This window comes from Thunnus thynnus, chromosome 3 (assembly GCF_963924715.1).
Source record: "Thunnus thynnus chromosome 3, fThuThy2.1, whole genome shotgun sequence".
NCBI classification, from domain to species: Eukaryota; Metazoa; Chordata; class Actinopteri; order Scombriformes; family Scombridae; genus Thunnus; species Thunnus thynnus.
In genome coordinates this window covers 25,502,135-25,522,736 of record NC_089519.1, presented here as the reverse complement: position 1 = coordinate 25,522,736, position 20,602 = coordinate 25,502,135, and the positions used below count along the sequence as shown (strand labels likewise).

The window sequence follows — 20,602 nt, the reverse complement described above, 5'->3', positions numbered from 1 at the left end:
GCTTCTCAAGATTTGCTGCTTTTTCTGTTTTATATCGTAAATTGAATCATTTAAATTGAACATCTTTGTGTTGTGGACTGTTAGTAAGACAAAACAAGCATTTTGAGGATAGTGCCTTGGGATCTCAGATCATTAATCTAACATTGAAAAAATAATCAACATTTAATTGATAATGAAAATAATTGTTAGTTGTAGTCATTTTATCATGTTTTGTTATTTTTTCTTACAGTCTTACTTTGTACTGCAGTAGGTGTAATTTCCATCTTTAATGCTGTTCCCCTGAATAATTTTTGTTTAAAATACACTAAAATAACACATACTCATTTTATAAACACACCTAATTTGGATAATATTATAGTATACACTAAGTCAAAGTAACACAGTCTCAACTACCTCAGCTCCCTCAGTTTCCTCCAGTCCTTTCCTTTGTGCCCAATTTAGCACTGCAGAGGCAATTTGAACTTATCCAATTGGTCTTCACACATGCACAGGTACCTGCTCGTTACTGCTTTCAGGCTGACAGAATTTCAGTCTGCAGTTTCTTACTCTACTGTGTGCAAATTGAGATATTGATCCAGCATGCAGGCAGGTGTAGGTGCACAGAAATATAACAAGCTCAGGAAAACACACACAGGCTTTCCGAGGTGTCACAGAGGGACTGTGAATATCTGCTTCTGCCCACACAGTCACACACTGTAAGTTTCAACATTGGTTCTCCATGACATCATGGCAGATTGATTCATTTCTGGATCTTATTTTTTATGCAAAAAAAAAAAACAGCATTTGGATTATGTGTCATACCAGTTTAGGTCAGTTAAACTTTCCCACATTGTCAGTATATGATTACAGTTTATCTAAAGTGTAATTTTGCCATTTTAAGAGACTGTACTACAATACTACAGAACATATACAGACAGGATCAGAGAGACAGAGTAAATGAGGGTGGACAGGAAGAATAAAGGAAAGAATGGGCCGAGGACGAGGTAGAGGGAGGGATGTGTGGGTGGACAGGTCTCTGGTCGTGACAGATAGCTGGCATTAGAGGGTGTCAGCTGGCAACTGTGGTACTGTTGGGAGAGAGATGAGCATGGTGGAGAGGAGAGAGGAAGAGTGAAGGAGTTAATGGGCTGTTTGGCTCTCTTTAGCTTGTCTGCTGCTAATGGCCTCACAACACAAGGATAGACAGCAGGAGAGAACACGTAAACACACGCAAATGCTCACACATGCTCACAAATACACACACGCCTGCTGTCTCCACTCTGGTTATGAGCCCTAGATGATTAACAGCTAATTAGGGTCCAATCTGGAAAGGCCATTAAAAGCCTCTCACAGTAAAGGATCGTGCTGCTGTGCAAAACGGCAGCTTGTTTTTGTTGTTGTGAGTGAGAGCTGCATGGTTGGTAATAAAAAAAAAAATTAAAAATCCAACATAAGAATCAAACATTACATCAAACTGTAGCCTGGTTTATATTGCTCTGCCGTTGGAAGCGTCATACTTAATCACTGATGTTTAGTAAAAAATGTGTTGCATGGCAACAAATTAACTGCAACTGTGTGCCTACGCACTTTTTTGTTTAACTTCTGGTTTACACAATGCTGGAGGTTTGAAAGCTCCAGCTTAAAATCATGGTTTGACGTGCTGAGGAATGGTTGGATTTTAGACAGTTGACTCGTTGGAGATGAAGCACCTAAGCACCTTAAGACAAGCATGCACCTTCATTACACTAACTTGCCTGCAGTGTACTGAAATGCTTGCTGGTAAAGGCACACTCCCTTATTTTGTCCATCACACATCTACACACACATACATGCAAGAGACACTGGGGTCTGGAGGCGGCATGCCACAGAGATCAGGGGCTGCTTGTTGTTTTTACCAGGAGGTCGAAGGAGAGGTTAAGAACTTGATCCCTCCTCCAGCAGATAACTACATGTCTCTGGGCACTGTCAGCCTCTTTGACATTCCACTATATATGACTGCATCTCACTTCTCAGGTCTGCTAACCATTAGTGTGATAGCAGGTGATTGTGTGTGTGTGTGTGTGTGTAAGCTTGCATAGGTTTGTGTGTGTATTTATGTGTACACCAGTGTTTACCTGTGCTGTCATGTGTCCAGGCTTCACTGGAGCTACTGAAATGGAGCAGCCTAAACCACAGCATGCTGTGGTTGCTATGTCCTACTGTGAATAGTCTAATGGCAGAGTTGAGCAATAGATTATGAGAGGCTGAAACACAGAGAATAAAAGGTGTAAAATTACACAGTTCAAACTATAAAGTGAATCTTTGATTTTCCACATTTTTATAAAAACAAGAATGCAAAATTCACCTTTAATATTTTCATTCACTTGAAATAGAACAGTAAGAATTAAATATTTTTATGCAAACAAAATTGGTTCTTGATCAGAAAGTGACCAAAATGGTTGTCAATAACTGTCATGTTAGTATCATTTTAAGCTGTATTGTTTTATTCCTAAATCTAATTTATAATGAAGCCAAGACTACCTAGTTTAAAAAACTGTTTTTCCATCAAAAGAGGGGATACAGTTTCTGTTTAATCCATTTGAACTCTATAGAGCCCATTTGCTGCTCCATAGTTCACGTTTGGTTCCTTTCAGTCATCTGTGCTCTTGTAGTGCTGCTGACAGACCAGCAAACCACACACGGGAGAGACGAGCAGCACATTACTTTTGGCCTTTTTCCCCTTATAAAGCATCTGCTCGCTCAAAGCAGTGACAGAGACATCAGCTAAACTGCCCTCACTGAGGGAGAGAGAGAGACTTTCCTCTCGTTGAATGGGCAAAACCAATTGAGTGATAGATCAGAAGCTGATACTGAGAGGGTTGACCACAGGTCACCACCACATGTGGTAAACTCTCACTGTAAGTACCCAGGACAACTCAGCTCAATGGACATAAGACACCAAGGTAACTTGTGTGATTCTTCCACAGCTAATCCTTTTTGCCATTATGTTATGTTATCCAGTGCATTATGTGTCGAGAATAGTTTTGAGGTTTGCCCAAACTGCGGTAAGCCTCTGACATCGCCTCTCTCTTCATCAACTGGAGCTGCATGTTTAACATACCTCCCTTGAAATATTTGAAAAGGGTGCATTGACAAGGAACCAATGTAAATTGTCCAAATCAAGATATATACCAATTTTTACTGAACAATAAGTTGGCAGTCAGTCATTTAGTCACAGTCAAACCTCTTCTTTACAGAGGAGCAATAATTCAAGTGAAGCTGGCCATGGTGAGCCTTTTGTCTCTAGTCCACTGGATGTCACAAGTGCAAAGGATTATGATTGAGTGTTTGTTTTTGTTGTGTCTGCCGCCTAGGCATCACTAATTACTCAATGCAGTTTTAAAATTAAAATGTAACCGTAAGCAATGGGTCTTGGTCCCTTTGAATTCATTGATACAGAAAGAGATGACACTGGATTATGGCTCCTAAAACTTAATATTGTATACCCTGTCCTTTGCCATGTTGGCTTTCTCCCTGATCTAAACCTGAAGTAGGGTTGAAACATTGCCTTTTTCAGTCCAGTATAGTTGTAGGAGTCTAATCCAGTGTGCAAATACTCTCCACTTTTCCCTTCTTTGAATTAATTCTCATATATATTAATAATTTTTGCTGTGAAATAGGATGGTGATCTTTTTCAGTCTCACACTCAATCTTACAGCTGTTGTCGTGGTCACCACACAGTAATCTTGCCTACAGAGGTACATGGCTGCTCAGCGCTAACAGACAAATGTCATGTTAATATGATCCAAATCACCTTTAGCCCCTTAAAGCTCATATACTCACCCAATCACCCCATTTGAAAGTCCCACTCTGAAGTTCGTCAGTTTCATATGCTGACAGCCCTTCACACTTACATAAACTATGTCATCAAGTCCATTATCCCACCAGTATATGATCAAGACAGGGGAATGGGATATTTTGGATGCTATTTTATTTATATCTGATAAGATAATTTACTAGACTCAATGTTATGGGCAGTGCTCTACATAAAAACATATGGTATGTAGTTATTGTCTAGGGCCTGTGCGTGTGAATTGTGAGGGAGAGCGGGACACAGAAAACGAAAGCGGGTCCCCACATTTTTTCCCACAAGACAAGTAGCCAGACATGATAGCTCCCCAGCTCGGACCACCAGCTACACCAAGTCAAAGATCATGGCTGTTTGCATTCACCTCTCATCTGCACCGCACTCTCTGATCAGACACCCGCTGGGACGCACATAATATCATTCCCACCAGCCTCCACATCTTATTCTCACAGGAACCCCATAGGGATTCGTGTGTGAGCTGAGGTAAACCACTGCAAGGACCAGTCACTAACCGCTAAGATATACTTACGCACTTGTGAATGACTGAGTGAGTGAAAATCTTAACGTCGTCTAGCCCAGCGTGGCCTCGTGTAACAGAACACAGTTTACCATGTTAGCCTAGCGCTAATCTATTCCCCTGGTGTCTCCACTGAAAGCCTTGTTGTTGGATGGGAACTAGCACGTGGGGCGGGGTGGGGGGGGTTATCTGGCTAATGTCAGCCAGCGCTCACTGTAGGGGTATTGTCATGCGTAAGGGCAGACATGTTTACTGTGTGCTCAGTGTTTTACGAGCTGTCCCCCCTTCTTGTCCACCTCCCCTTTTTCCCTGTCCTCCCCCTCCTCTTCTTCGTCCTCCTCTTCAATGACGTAATGGAGGGGGCCGATGAGAGCCTGAGAAATGGGATGATCTACTGCTGCTGACATACTCACTCACTAATGTTGTCCTTCTCCCTTTTCCTGCACTCCTCCACGCTCTCATTTTACATGAGCCAAAGTCTACTGAGATGCTTTTTGGAGCTTTATGCTGTTTTCACACTCCTTCACTCCAGTACTTTGTCTCTTGTTGCCTCTCAAACTCCAGGACATTTTTGTTGTCATCTTGGCTTCTATTAAAAGAACAGTTGTCTTTACCCTTTTGCCCCATTCCAAGCTTATGTGTCCACCTACGTTTGAACAGCAACAATTATTTTCTGTATTTTTTTGCAAGCAGTTGGGAGATATGGTTTGAATCATTACACAATCTTAGTGAAGATATTTTGTGACAACGATATATATTACAATATGGTCTTTTCTATGCAAAATCTCAAAAAATAACTGGTGTTCAAAACAATGAACTGTGTCCCACTACATGAGACCAAACTCTACCAAATGTGTTAAAGAAAAACTAATTTTGTTAGTTTTCAGTTATAGCTCTCATTAACTATGAATTAGGACAACATAACTTGTAGAATGATTACATGGTAAGATCATATAATCCCAATATTATTCCAAAAATCAATTAACAATAATATTAAAAGATTGCTCTCCCATACAAGGCATCATGTTAACTAAAATAAACACTGTACTGTGTATTAACTGAATTCTACATATTATATTTTATGCGTTAAATATCATATTTGGAAACATTTACTGCCGTACTTCCTTTCTCCTTTTGTTCTCTTCATGCACATGTGAACACACACACAGAAACACACTAACAAGCTGCAGCTCCACATAACCCAACACACCCTAACAACCTCTCCTCAAAGACTAACTACACTCAAGCTGATCAGTTGAGTCATTCATCCTAATCATCTCCACTCTGCGTTGAGAGGCCTCCACACCTTCAGACAGGCGGAGAGACGGTCCAGTCCTCCAGCCAACTCTATAATCATCTGAGACAACAATGCTCCTCTTAACAGCTATCCAAATATTCCTCCATTCAGCACGCTCCGAAGCGCTCCTCACTGGTCCTGTGTTTAATCAGCTCTGACTGTTGACTTAGCTCTTGCTCACTTGATCCTGTGTGTCTTATGGCACTGGTGATGCATTTGCTAGCTTGTTAGCTTTTCTGCGTGTGGGTGGACAAATGGTTAAATTCACTACAGGTGCTTGTTAGCAGTTGTTGAGATTATAGTAGACAGTTGTGAAATTGCATTTATGTGATAGTAGCAATGTTTTCTTTTTTATTGTAAAAAAAAAAAAAAATTAGAATTTTCTGTATTTAAACCCATTATAATCAGGTTTGATTGCCACATTTATAGATAATAAGCCTTTCTGCTACATCATACTGCTTGTCATTATCATGTATCACCTACAAACTTAAAAAAAAGAAGGCAACAGCCACAGCATTATTTCACTCTGAGTTTGAGTCAGCACTATTTGTTTCACCCATTTACTTCTCAATCAGTATTGTTTACTCCATTGTCTGTGCTGTAAATTGGACCACTTAGTGCACTGTCGCAGTCTACACTATGCCATTTGTCTGACTAAGACCAAATCCACCATGACATGTTTGTTTTGGGGAGATACTTTCCCAATCACTGCTCATTCTGCTTCTTTTCACCCCATAACATGATATTCTTGCTTTTCAAGTGGGCGAGGGATAATAAGAGCGATGGGAGGAGAGAGAGTTGGGGTTAGAGTTTCAGGTTCCACTTGCCAGCGAGTGCCTCCGTTGACCCATAGCCAGAACTCTCACAGTTGTGACCTATCTAATTAGTGGAGCAGGAAGGAGGGGGGCACTGAAGTAACACACACAACCCATCTGGGGTTCTTTTGGTGTGTGTGAATATGAGAATAAAGGAAATGGTTTGTTAGCTGCGCGGCTGCTCCAAGGTTCTCATTCCTTACGTCACCCGTTGCTTTTTTCTCTTTCCTCTTCCATGTTGGGGGGCCCCCCTCTCTCCTGGCTGGCTACAGGCTTCCTCTGCCTGCTTCAAAATGACAATCGGCTTCTCATTTACAGCGAGCTAATAAGCCCTTTAATCAGAGTGCTTGTCAACCTCAGGGCAAGGCAACTCCAGAGGAGTTGATCCAAAGGATCAGATGACTGGAAGAAAGAGCAGGAGGGAAAAAGTGGAGTAGCACTAAAGAGTGAGAGAATAAGTAGAAGGGAAAATGAAAGGCGGCTGTTGAACTTGGAGGAAGAATAAAGAGTTGAAACAAGAGAGATAATAAACTTGTATTAAAGTAAGAAGAATAACCTGGCTACCACTGAGGATGATACTGTTTGGTGTACTTGGAAGCAGAAAGATTTGATTGGATTTCAAATCAAAATGCATAATAAGAATAAGATATGTGCAAACAAAGTGCACCCAGATGATACTTTCAATTGCTTAATTTCTTCTGTTTTCTTTCGGTTTAGCAGCATATTTTTTCCATGTCACCATTCGAGATATTTCACTATCACACATACCAAATGGAGTTTTCAGGATGTTGTGATCAGCTTGTTCTTAAACAGGCTTTTTAGTATATACAGACCTGACAAGTGTTTGCTTTATTCATCCGTAATCGATACAAAAGAAAACATTCTGCCGCTGACAACACTCTGCATAGAACATGTGCATTTGATTACACACCCACACCATCAGTGACATATGTGCATGCACATGCACGTATGTTCGCATCGCTGTTGGCATGCAAATGAGTGGATTGATTTGTTAAGTGACATTTTAACATCCTTACAGACAGCTCTCCATAAGTCCTTAAAAGGGTTTTTTAGGGCCAGCGAGGGTAGGAGGAAAGCGTTCAGTGTCACCTCGTTAAGGCAGAAGTGAAATCCAGCTCAATCCAGACCATAAAGCAAACTGCAAACCACAACGAGGCACAGAGACTTCACTGATAGGTCCAGTGCAACTCTGCACGGCAGACCTGTAGCATGGGTAGAAACTTGTACTTTTAAGCAGAGGAAAATAATCACTACAAGAAGTCTATAAGAAGAAAAAGCATTCCAAGATGAGGCTGGGTACACTGGCCAGTGAGTTGAGATCAGACGTTCTCGGTTTTGCTCCTCAGGACTCAAAGAAATTATGGTTTAATGTCCACCAGCTGGTTAATTGCAATCACTTGGTGTCCCAGGTCTGATGTCTCAAATAAGGATAACATGTCTCCTAAGTCCTGAGTCTAGGGTAGCTCACCCCGTGAAGACAAACACATTGACAGACATTTAGTCAAACTGTCGTTCTTTTTGAGTCTTTGGGGTTTTCTTTTAGGCTTAAAGTTCACACTCCAGCAACAGATGCTTCAAAAAGAAAAGAATTAAAGTAATCTGACACTCACACACAGGCAAGGCATGTTCATTATGATATATTTTCATTGGAATTCACATCACTGCTCTGCAAATTGGCAGGCAAGAAAAACAAACACAAGATTCAAAAAGAGAACATAATGATATGCATTTGAATACTTGGTTGCTTTGAAGGGCAAAAAAATCTGAATAAGGTAAATGATTACATTTTCTTACATTGGAGAATATTCCAAATTGTTGTTGCCATCGGAAACAAGCCACAGCACACAACAAAGGGGACCCCCTATGCTTCAAAGGTGTACTTTGTCAAATTCGTAACAATAGAAATGTGGGATTCCAGTGACTTCTACCCCCTATCAGCATTTACATAAAGGAATGCTAAATTATTCATTAATTATCAGAGAGTCCCCCTGTGGATTGGGATGACACACACACTGGCTGCTAATTGGCCCATCAATAATCTTGCCTGGCTCTCCTGAAGTGGCACCAGATCCCACCTCAGGAATCTGCTATCTGGCCCAACCTTCTGCTTCACTATTTCCACAGTGTGGTACTACAGAAGAAGACTTTTCCACACCTGCTCACTTGGCACAATGTTAATGGGTTACTGGTACAGGCCAAATATCTGTACTTAATGTATATTGCTTGTCTATTAAGTATCTTACATTCCCTGGATTCCTTACATGCAAAATTTGATTTATCCTTACATTACGATGAAAGGATAGTGCAGATAATATTCTATATTTATATTACCTACATCACTCCATTTCTCAATACTTCAAAACTCTCTTGAAAACTTCCCTGCCCTGTCTGTGGCTCTTAGCCCCGAGCCCATTGTTTCCCTCTGAAGATGTAAATCACACATATATTGTTTCAGTTTTTTTTAAAGTTTAAATAATTTCCCAAAACAGTAGGACTCTGAAGTTTTTAGCAAATGTTACTGAAACAGGAGTAAATACTAATAGCATATTTGTTGGACACTATTTCACATGTGGAATAGGTGCACTAGAATTGATGGTAGTGGGCTGGTGTATGTAAGATTGAGTATGTTAAGTGTATTAGTTAAGTTAAGTATATTATTAAGTATGTTCATTGTAATAAAGGAACATGTCATCCAGTGCACTGATGTGGCCCTGATGTGTTTTTAATATTTTTTGACAACAGTGGAGCTCTATGGCACTATGGAGGAATAACCTCTATCAGGATTTGGCTACACAGACAATACTTATTAGTATGACCAATTCGTTATTGGTTATTTCTTGGGATTTGTTGATTTAAGAAAATATTACCAGGCTTAGTATTTAATACTATGCAAGCAGTTATTTTCTTTTGACAACTGGATTTCTAGAATGTCACATCAGTAAAGTCCCTAGTTTTGACAAAGGGTTTAGAATATAGCTCTCATATATTAACATCCTACATTGACTGTTGTCTGAGTTGTGTTGTAACATTCAGCTCTTTTTGAAAGAGCTTTGAAGAGACACGATCAAGGCAGTTTACTGTATCCCCACAGGCGGAGGCAGATATTCTTTGAATCGCTGAAATCTAGTCCGCTGAGGTTAAATTCCTATACCTAGACTTCAGTCAGAGTACTGCTGAGCCTTTTGTCATACAATAATACACAGATATACACTTGCAGTGCAGCACAGCACACAAACACAGACCCACTATCACTTATTCCTTCTCTCTCCCTCTCCAAATGGTAAACGCGAGTCATTTCCATAAAGGCGGGCCTCTGGAGAGGGAGCTGCAATAACATGGCTGCTCTTTGTTTCCCCATGCTGATTGACAGTAGATTGCGGTGCACATTAAATGCCCATCAGCCTCAGCTTTAGTTTTAGAAACAGGGGAGCAGAGCCCGTCAAAGGTCAATCCTAGTGCATAATGAACTGATCTCTCTTTCTCACACACAGTCTCACATACACACACACACACACACAATTGAAGCCCACTCTGCCTGCCATTAAAGTGAGTTTGAATAAAGGGGGTTACCCTGGCTTATAATTTAACATTAATAAAAAGGATTGCCCTGTGACACGAGCCTTTAAATAATGACATACTGTGAAAATACTGATGCCAGAGGGACAGTTAGACATGGAGTCTAGACTGTTTTAGACTCAAGGGGTGTTCTGTTTTATCTTAATACTAAAGGTTAGATTTGTTTTGTTTTAACATTATGCCATAGAATAGTTCAGCCCTTTAGCAGAAAATGATGTTGAATACAGTACATTAAGGAGAGGAGACTAGACAAATCTTTCTCTATGTGCTATCTTTGTCAAATCTACAGCTCTCAGAACAGTGATTACATCTAAGTGGGGCATTGTCCAAAATACCAAAGTGTGTAATAACCATACAGTATACATTACACCTACAGTATGACAGGAAAGCTATGTACTAGACTGCCCTGGTAATAGTAGACCTGGAAATTGATAGAAATTTTTCAAGTTTTTCTCCAAAATCTCTCAAATTTTAGATGTTATATTAACACAAGCAAGCGTATGTGAACTTTGCCTGAATAAAATAGCATAAACTTGATAAATGTTTGGTTGTTAATAATCAAAGAAGTAGATTTAAAGATTACCCGTCTGAATAGGCAATCAATGCTAGCTTTTGGTACTTGACAATTTTGATACATGGTGCTACAGAGTAACACCACGGGCAACACACCGTTTATTTAGGTGGACAATGTTTTGAGTTTCGAGCCAGTCAGATTTTCATCACGTCAAAATTTTAAAAAATAGGTACTACACCCATATACCAACAGATAAATATGCTCTATGGCAACACATGTGGTTAACCATCCGATCTGAACAGCCTAATAAACACCTCAAAACGATCAACAATTCAAGAAACACACAATAAAAACTCAAAGCAAAAGTACATCAATCCCAAACAGTGAGAGTACAGAGACAGAAATACATTAAATATATTAAGTACATAAAAAAATAATAAATGAAATAAATATAAAACAATAATAAAATAATCAAAAATATCCAAAATTGTAAAAGTTGCATTTTCCGATAGCCTTTCTATTTGTGATGTGTGTATAATTACGCTTCTTTTACACAATGCTTCAGACACGTTTATAACAAAAAGATATTGATGTGTGATACTCACCCTAGTTAGTTCAGATCATGGAATTTATGAAAATCAAAAATTTAATCCGTACCCGAGTTACAGTGAAAACATCATTCACAACCGCACACAGTCTCTTCTTTATACCCGTGCTTTCCTGATTGAAAGTTGTAATTAAGAGAGTGGGGAAGAATTAGATGCAGAATGAGCTGTCAGAAAGTCACATTTAAGTGAGGGATGCTCTGGTCTCTGCAGTAAAAATTTAAATGATATAAATTGCCATTTAAGTGTAGCACAGGCTAATGTTTTGTCACAAATTAATGTGACACCAGGCAGCAATGACAATCAAGGGCTGCCTCATTCTAATTTGGTCGTGTTTAGAGGGCTTTTGTGAGCCGACAGCTTTACACAAATTAACACAATTGCCTGTTTTTATGAGGAAACCATAAATGTTTTTTCCCTCCTTTGCCGGCTAATGAGGAGAGAAAACGGCTTGTATCTCAACGATGGCAATGCTGAGTTGTTTGTAGAGCAACACGGTGCTCTTATCCGCCCACAACCAGCAGAGAAAAGAACAAAGACAGAAGCTGAAAATGGCTCCCTAATGAACTACAAGAGTTCTCTAATGTTTTGATGCTCCCATATGATTGGATATGGATTTACTGTGCTTTTTGCTCATTATAGAAATCATTGGCAGATTCTGTCACAAGAACAATTAGAATATTCTGCTTTCTCTGAGGAGTTTATCTTTGAGGGTTATTAGTGATAACTGCTGCTCAGTAATGGGATGAGGAACATGTTTGGGGAGTAGCATTTGGTAAGAGTATGGTGTGTAAATGGTGTGCATCTGTTGACATTTACATTTCTCATAATTCTCTGTTCTCTCCTCCATTTACAGGCTTTGGAGAGTGAGTTCGTGTCCTGCCAGCTCCACCAGTGGATCGATCTGATCTTTGGCTACAAGCAGCAGGGACCTGAAGCCACCAGAGCTCTCAATGTTTTCTATTATCTCACCTATGAAGGGGCAGTCAACCTCAGCTCCATCAACGACCCCATGCTCAGAGAAGTAAGGCTGATACACAATACACTACACACATACCAAACATGCATATGCACACACATTTTGATACACATTTATGTACTGTACAATTTTAACTCCCTTGGCAGATGATGCTGAGTAAGGGGAAAAATACCATATTACAGTAAGTACACTTGAGTGTTAGCGCTCTCAAATGGATGCTTAATCTGACTATATTATAAAAGCATCTGTCCATTTACTGCATCTGTATTTCAGGGAGATTTTTGATGCCATTAACCATGTTAAATTGGTTTTAGAATGGCATGGGAGAGCTAAGCTAACAATCTACAGGCAGGTATTGCTGAGCAAAGCCTTTCCCCTCTGATACCTCTGAAAGCACTCTACCAAGTGTTCCACTTTAACGCCTTAAAGCCTCCTCCTTGGCTTTCATTCATTATTCATCCCCTCACTTTGGACTGCTGCACACACGAGCTACGCTGGCCTGCCCCGAAAGCAACCGCACAAAACACAGTGCTGAAAAGAAAAACACAGCTAGCTTGCCCACAGCCAAACAACCTCCTGACAACTTCACCAATCTGCTGGAAAAGGCAGCTAGCCAGCAGCAGACCAATTGACCCTGCCCCCTTCAGCCTTTTTGATGTCTTAAGTTGTATTGCCAAAAGTGGCACATATCCTATTTTTATCCTTGTCTGAGAAGGTTTCTCTCAAAGGAGAATTCCAGTTTATTACAGCTCAGTTTTGGCCAACATTTCTTCAGGCAACGAACAGTTCACTTACCAAAGTGATCGCTGAGATGTGGGAACTCTGCGACATTGCTACAACAAAGTCTGACAAAGTCAAATATTGTTGTAACGATGTTGCCATATTCACAGACCATAGCAATTAAGTTGATGAGAATATTGTTACTATTATCTATAGAAAAAAAAACGTACAAAACTATGATCCAAGTTGTAATAAACCGGCATCAGCCTTTAAGATCCTAAGAGCTAAATGGAGACGAGTTCAGAGTATATCAAGGGGCCCAACAGCTGTTTTCCTCTACGGTTCTGCTGCCCTTCATGCTCAGTGACTGGAGCATCACGGGCACTAGGCGTGGATCTTTGATTTATCACCTCATTCACCCTAATTCCCATCCAGATGTGCTTTGGCCTTAGCTACACACACACACACACACACACACACACACACACATGCAGATTCATTACCAGGGTGCACCGGTCATTTCCACACACAGCTCAAGCCCATTACCCATTCCTCTGGTGAACACATACACGCACCACAAAATTGGATCACTGGTACTTCACCATTTCTGCCAAGAGGTTCCAATGACCATAAATAAATTCACATACATACAGGATGCCATCAGGGGCAGGTGCATGAGATTTGAGTGGTATTAAAATCGCACCTCCTTCCTCTGCTGTTATAGCTCTTGGTCATCATGCCTGCAGTAATACAGATTTTGGATATGCATGCTTCTGAAGAAACAGTCTTTATTTTACTCTAGATGAGTAGAAGATGCTATGTGTAGCACTTTACCTTTGAAATAATCACTATTAATTATTCACATTTTGAAGGAAATCGCAGCATTTCTTCACAGGACAAATTTTTAAAAAATGCTACTGTTTTTCTCTTGCAGATGCAGTTAGTAATTTTTGGGACAGGAAGTATCAGATTTTATGGAAAACATAGTTTTAATTTGCACGTACCTTTACTGGGATTAGATAGCAGCTACTGTCACTCGTGTCAAACATGGTCTTGTTTGCTTACAGTATTTATTTATGTTTTGAGTAGAATACTGTATTTAGTGCAAGTACCATATTTAACACCGCCAGTGACACACTGAACCTAATGCTGTAAATGTGCAAAATATGAACAAAGCAGCATGGTGTGTTTCATTCCCCAGACATTTAAAAAAGTAAGAGAGTTGTTTGTTTTCTACTCCCACCCCCCCTCTGATGCTGTTAGTCCAATCTGCTGGCTTTCACCTTTCAAAAACACCCACAGTCTGAGCGCTTTAATTAGTTAAATAAACCAAAGCAGTGTTATCCCTGTGAGCTAAGCCAAGTCTCTCCTTCAACTGTGTTTGTGCGGAAGGAAGCATGCCCTGTCTGTGCAGAAGGTGGAAACAGAGTTCCAGGCCTGGGCCTCGTCACGGCCGAGCGCTGGGGGTGGCTGAGGGCTACAGGAGCTTTGAGACTGAGGGCTTTGGGTCTGAAAGTGTCCCCAGAGTCTGCCATTACTGAGTGACAACTGTTTCAGCCTGAGCTGTGGTGTGGGCCAAGCGAGGCTGCATTAGGACAGGCCCTGGGGCTGTTCATTGTCAGGGGGATGGGTCACGGACTTGTGTGTGTTTGTGTGTGCATGTGCGTGTGCATGTGCATGTGCATGTGCATGTGTATATGTGTTTGGTAGGAAAAGGTAGTGATTTGGGGAAGAGGTTTCTGTATTTCTGGTTGGCTAGTTATGTACTCCTGCCACACTGTTTGTTAGCGGCAAACTCCCATCCGCCCTAACCTAAACACATACACACTCCACAGATTTGTATGGATCATACCTTGATATGTTTGTACATACACATATGTATGTATACATGCATTCACTGGCATGTGTATACCTTTGTATATTTATGTGTGCTCATCAGCATAAATGCACACAGTTGTGTGTTTATGTGTGTATTTCTGTTCTGGGAGAAAGTTTGGAATATCTCAGCACAGATTAGGGAATGCTGCGGAGACCACTGCTGTGTTTTTCAAAACCATGATTACTTCCTGTCCTGCCTCTGCCGCAAGTCAAAACTTACCCCCCCCTCCCCCTCTCTCTAAAAGAAGTGTGTGTGTGTGCAGATGCATTTATTGTGTACGTATGTGCACCCATGTGCATGGCATGCATGCACATCTGTGTTGCCTCTCAGTGAATAAAGAGAAACACACCCTGTGTTGCCTTCTCATCGTTGTACAGGGCTTCCCCTCTTTCACATGTGATTATGGAAAATCCCACAGCCTCTCACACCAGCGACAAAACACAGAGCCCCGTCTGAATTGTACAGCGTTTGCGTAATTCGGCAGAAGACGGGGAAATATACCCACGCGAGTGAACCTGCTTTGACACATAGCCAAAGTCACTCACTAAACACAAGGCCCACTGGTTTATTTTCTTTGGACAATATACACCCTACTGTTGAAAAAATATATAAAATTTCTTAGGAGTATGGATGTTTAAAACTAAAGATACTGAATGTACGGCCACGCTGCTTTTCTGCAATACAAAACCATCATAGTTATTATTTTTATTCTATTCATAGAGTCAGTGTTATTTGATCGATTTGCATAAATGCAGTATGTTTTACATGGAGATCCATCTTGTCAAGCAGCTGAGTAAATCAAAGAGCAGGCTGTGACATCTGAGCCGAGGGCGTCCCAGCCATTTAAATGTATAGAATATAGAAAACCTTCATCAGACATGGGCCAGCGCTCCCAAAAGAGATTGGCCTTGTGGACGGCCCCTCATATAATCACCTGAGCATTGCATTGGCATATAGGGATAGGACATGCTGACCTAGACTCAGCCACTTTCCAACGTTCCACAGCCTCATAAATGTCAGGGCTGAACTTAATGAAGATAGGTTGAGTGGTTTTGAGGAGTCTCTTCCTCACATTAGCTTAAGCAAAATGCTCAGCTCTATAGGCAGAGGAGAAGGGAGGCACTTTGACCTTGAATGATGCACTGATGTCCTCTCTCTAACAGACTAAGTATGGATGGAAAATGTTACGATTCCCTGTAATTATGAGTGTTGAGGTCGTGTACGGAAGTGTTTTGCTCTTTGATAACATTGTGTTAACAGAGTACCTTTTATTTTAAAAGCTTTTATTCCAGTCCAACAGACCATTACACAACGCTTGATCATGGATACTGAAGCATTTCTTTTCATATGCTTGCACACATGCATGTGTTTAGGTCACCTTACAGTAAATGCACTTTTGGCCTGAACACAAAACCACAGACACCTCTTCTAACAGGGAGACGTTTTGAAACTCTCTTCAAGAAGTTTCCAATCTGTCGAGCCAATACCAAATCACACATAATGCTTAATAGCTGCTCCTCTTGTGTCTTTGCAACATGTCATGCTGTGAAATACAGATATTGAATACATTTCATTGCTTTGTCTTTTTGTATTATCTAAATACATAAATGCATTAATGCAGACCTCGTCCTGTTCTCCATTTTATACAGACGAGGGTTTCAGCCTACTAAGAGATATTAAAATGTACAGAAGGGAGAAAGCAGAAGAAAATTGCATAACTGGCAGAGTGAAGAAAGTGAAAGTCGAGAAGATGAACAGAGTCGAATATGATTTCCTTAGTTTCTTAGTTCTACATTCACATAAAAAAAAAATACTGTCTATATCGAATTTTGGGTGTACAATTCCTTCCAGTAAAGAAGCTAACACAACCTTGACAGTTGAGATTGCTCCTTCTCTACGCCTCTCTGGTCTCTGGTTAGTTTCAGACAATGGGTATGAGCGCACTAACTTCCCAAACTTTTTCTCATGGAAATACCATATGCAGGCCTCAACCATGAGCTCATTCTCGCAGGCCCCGCCAAGTCAGGCTCAAACATCTCAGCCTACACACACAAGCTGTCACTCCCACACAGCCAGTCACAGTGCACACCAACATACTGACGGGCCTGTCATAATTTTGTGTTGGCCATTTTATTTCTGTCCAGCCCCTTTTATAAACAATCCATCAAACTCTATCCGTCTCACTCATTTTTTTATTTTACCTCTGTTTTATCATCCTGAGAATAAATTCTGTTCGACTCTGCTTTGTGTCCCTTGCTTAGATTTAGTTCAGTGAGGAAACTGAATTAAGTTTCTTTTTCACGAAGTCAAATTTTTTTAAAGCAAAAGAAACGTTTAATTGGCTAATAGTAAAAGCAACGCTGAAATTATTCTATTGGCAACCATTTTGATAATCTATTTAGTGTTTAAAATCACTTACCAGCTTCTCAATTGTAATTATTTGTTGGTTATCTCTGTTTTATACAGTTGCACCATTGAATACCTTTGGTTTTGCACTGTTCTTCAGATAAAATCAGCAATTTGAAGACGTCACCAATAGCTTCTGTAAAATTGTGATGGTTATTTTTCACTATTTTCTGACATTTTCCGATTTAAAAAAAATGAACGAGAACAGGAAAGTGTAGAGTATTCTGATGATATTCTGGCGTAGCCTCATGCGTCCATACACTGCTGTGGGTGTGTTCCATCCCGTGCTAGCTGACCTGACAGTGAGCTGTGTGATGATGTCCAGAGGCTGCTCGGCTGGCGTCTGCTCTGACATTTATGGTCCTATACCTCTTCATTAACACCACCTAACCAGCCTACAAGCCCGCCTGTCCCTGCCCTCATCTGATTCTGTGTGTGTGTGGTTGTGGAGGATAAATTGGTGTGTGTGTGTGTGTGAGTGTGTGGCAGACAGTGAGAAAGTATGTGTGTATGTATGAGTGTGGACATGTGTGCTTGAACACAAGTGGATGCATTTTTCCCTCCCTGCGCTGACCTTTGTGTACCTCCATGTCTACCTCTATTTACAAGATTTTTGTACAATGTCTTTTTTTAATTCTTTGGGTTATCCTAAAACATACATCTATATGTGCTTATTTTATCTGTTACTATAAATGGTTTCTGAATTAAATGTATTTATCCATTTTACAATATAAAATATCATATGAAGAATGTTTTGTTCATATTTCCCAGCCCCAATATGTCTGATAGAATCTTTTTAGACATCTACACTAAATTCTTATTTTTGCATAAATTCTGAGGCACAATGATACAGAATAACATCTTTTCCCCTTTTCTTTCAGTCTATTTTGTTTTTGTCATTCCACCATCTCTCCTTTTCTGTCTCCTCAGGCTGTGGAGTCTCAAATTAGGAGTTTTGGACAAACCCCCTGCCAGTTGCTCATTGAGCCACACCCACCCCGAAGCTCAGCCATGCAAGTGGTGAGTGGTTTACACACATACATGCAAACAGATAATCTTAGAAAACAGGCTGTACCTACTGTAGCTGTGTAATCCTCCTGTCTGAAACTACTCCGGTTCGCCCTGATGTTGACGCTCTGCTTTCGACTCGTTCTTTTCATCTTTCATTTACCTCCTATCCTGTCTTTCTCTATCTACAACTGTGGGGAAAATAAAGTCTTCGGTTAGAAAGCATCTCCTTTCTCATCATTAGAGAGGTGTGTGTGATACAGAAAGATCACAAGAATTTAGTTGCATGTTTGTTTAGTAAGGAGGGGGGGGGGGGGTTCACAGAAAAGCCTCATGCCTTCATGCTGGAAACCTGAGTCTGAGCCAGATTTTCCACCTGAGCTGGAAGCAGAGGAGATCAGCGAAGGAGAGCAATGAACAGCAGTCCTGAAGTGACAGCTTTTTAAGGGCCAAGGAGTGCAGTCAGTGTGCCTGCTTGTGATGGACCAAAGCCCCATGAGTCCCTATTAGTGTGGTGTCCCTGTGGCGCTGACAGCTGGCTGTAGACCACCACCCAGTGCACACATGCACACACAGACAAAAACTCAGTCAAGGGCTTTGAATCCGCCTCACTTAAGGGCAAATTCCTATGAAATGTTTTTATTTTTATTCCACCACATATAGTTTTCAAACATAATATTCAGACACCATTATTCAAACATATTTCTAACCCTCCCCGCAGCTCTTTATTCCTTCAGAACACCCTGTTCTCTTTGCTTTTACATGTTCTCGCTCTCTCTACTTTCTCTCCATCCTCTTTCATGTGAGTGTGTTGTCAGAGTGTCGGCATCTGCCCATGCTGGTGGTAATGATACTGTCAGTGCGTCTGGTTAGCTGTCAGACACACCGGATTTACTCAGGTCTGTTCCTGATGTTAAACACTGATGTTCCTCTTCTTTACACGCAAGGAGGAAAATGGCTCTCTGTTAAAGCTGCTTAGTACAAACAGTCTGTAAATGGCTCTATATAAGCTGCTGTCTAACCAGAGGAAACAGTCTGATAGGTCACTGTTTTGTTATGACTATTTTATGGTTTGTCTCTCCTTACGACTTGCATTATTTTAATGTGGATTTTATTCTTTTTGCATACATTTATAAAACTTTCAAATAGTACTGAAACTTTAAACAACAATTTTGATCATTAATTAATTGTTCAAGTCATTTAGTGTATCAAGCAAAAAGGCCAAATGTTGGTTCTAACTTATCAAATGTTGAAATTGGCTTTTTTTCCCCTGTTTTATGGCTTTACAGCTTCCTGAAATTTTATTTACCAAAAGTGTTTTTATTAATTATGAACACAAACTCTTTCATGTGCTGCGTTCTATAGCACAGTGTACATATACATACCTACTGTAAAGCTGTGTTTAGTTCAAAAAAGTTTAGCACTCAGGCGAGGTCAACGTTACACTTTCTGTATACTCAACCTAATGCCTTGTCTTCCGTAGCAGTTTTCATTTATTGATTCTTAAATTAAAGGTTAGTTACACATTTTTTTCAAGTCTGTCTTAAAACAGTAGTCGCATGAACTAATGTACATTGAAAGAGTTATTGGTCACTGTAATCATTTCATACTGGCTGTAAAGACATACCTTACTAAAGTAATTCAAATATGAGAGTTGAAAGGACAAAATCCACAGTTCTGTGGAAAAGTGAATCCTAAAACTAATATGAGGCTTCAGCAGTCAGAGTTAGACAAATCAAGTGGGAATCTTCTGCCTCTTTGTGTTTGTCTTAGAGAGTCTTTCTAATCCTTTTTCCTGCTGTGTATCTTCAAAAGAGATCTACTGTTTCGCCTTTTCTGTACAAACTTTATATCAAACTTTATTTCCTAGCTCTGCTGTACTGCTAAATTGCTGCTATCTGCTATCCTGCCTAAACTTCCTAACTTTCTTTCTTTCCTTCTCTTTTCTCCCTCTCCCTCTGATTTTTTCCTCGCTAACACCGGCTGTGGCTGCTTCCCTCGTCTTTTTATTTTTGCTCTTTTTGTCTGCCGCTCCATATCTTGGCTCTTTTCCTCTCTTCCCTGCATCCCATTGTCCACCCTTTTGGGGCCTGAACAGTATCTTCTCCTGCAGACCCCGCTGATGTTTACGGAGCAGATGCAGCAGGATGTTATCATGGTGTTGAAGTTCCCATCCAACTCTCCCGTGACCCACGTAGCGGCCAATACCCAACCGGGTCTGACATCACCTGCCATCATCACGGTCACTGCCAACCGCCTCTTTGCTGTCAACAAGTGGCACGGCTTGACAGGTGAGACATTTGTGTCCATGCACACTTATATTTGGGGGGTTCACATTGTTGTTTTTCCTTTATAAAAGATCCATTTAAGTGGGAGAATTTGTTCTGTGATTTTATGCCATTGTGACTCTACATCAAACTGGCCTCAAGGGTATTTTTC

At 40.5% G+C, this 20,602-nt stretch overlaps 1 protein-coding gene across 3 annotated transcripts in view; it reads left to right on the top strand.

Annotated features, from left to right (window-relative positions):
- lrba (LPS-responsive vesicle trafficking, beach and anchor containing) overlaps nt 1-20,602 on the top strand; it is a 190,899-nt gene that overhangs the window by 152,926 nt on the left and 17,371 nt on the right. For all 3 annotated transcript variants that reach the window (XM_067584975.1, XM_067584976.1, XM_067584974.1), the window contains exons 47-49: nt 12,028-12,195; nt 18,086-18,175; nt 20,277-20,454. In XM_067584975.1, coding sequence (XP_067441076.1) covers nt 12,028-12,195; nt 18,086-18,175; nt 20,277-20,454 — 436 coding nt within the window. The remainder of the gene's footprint in view (nt 1-12,027; nt 12,196-18,085; nt 18,176-20,276; nt 20,455-20,602) is intronic.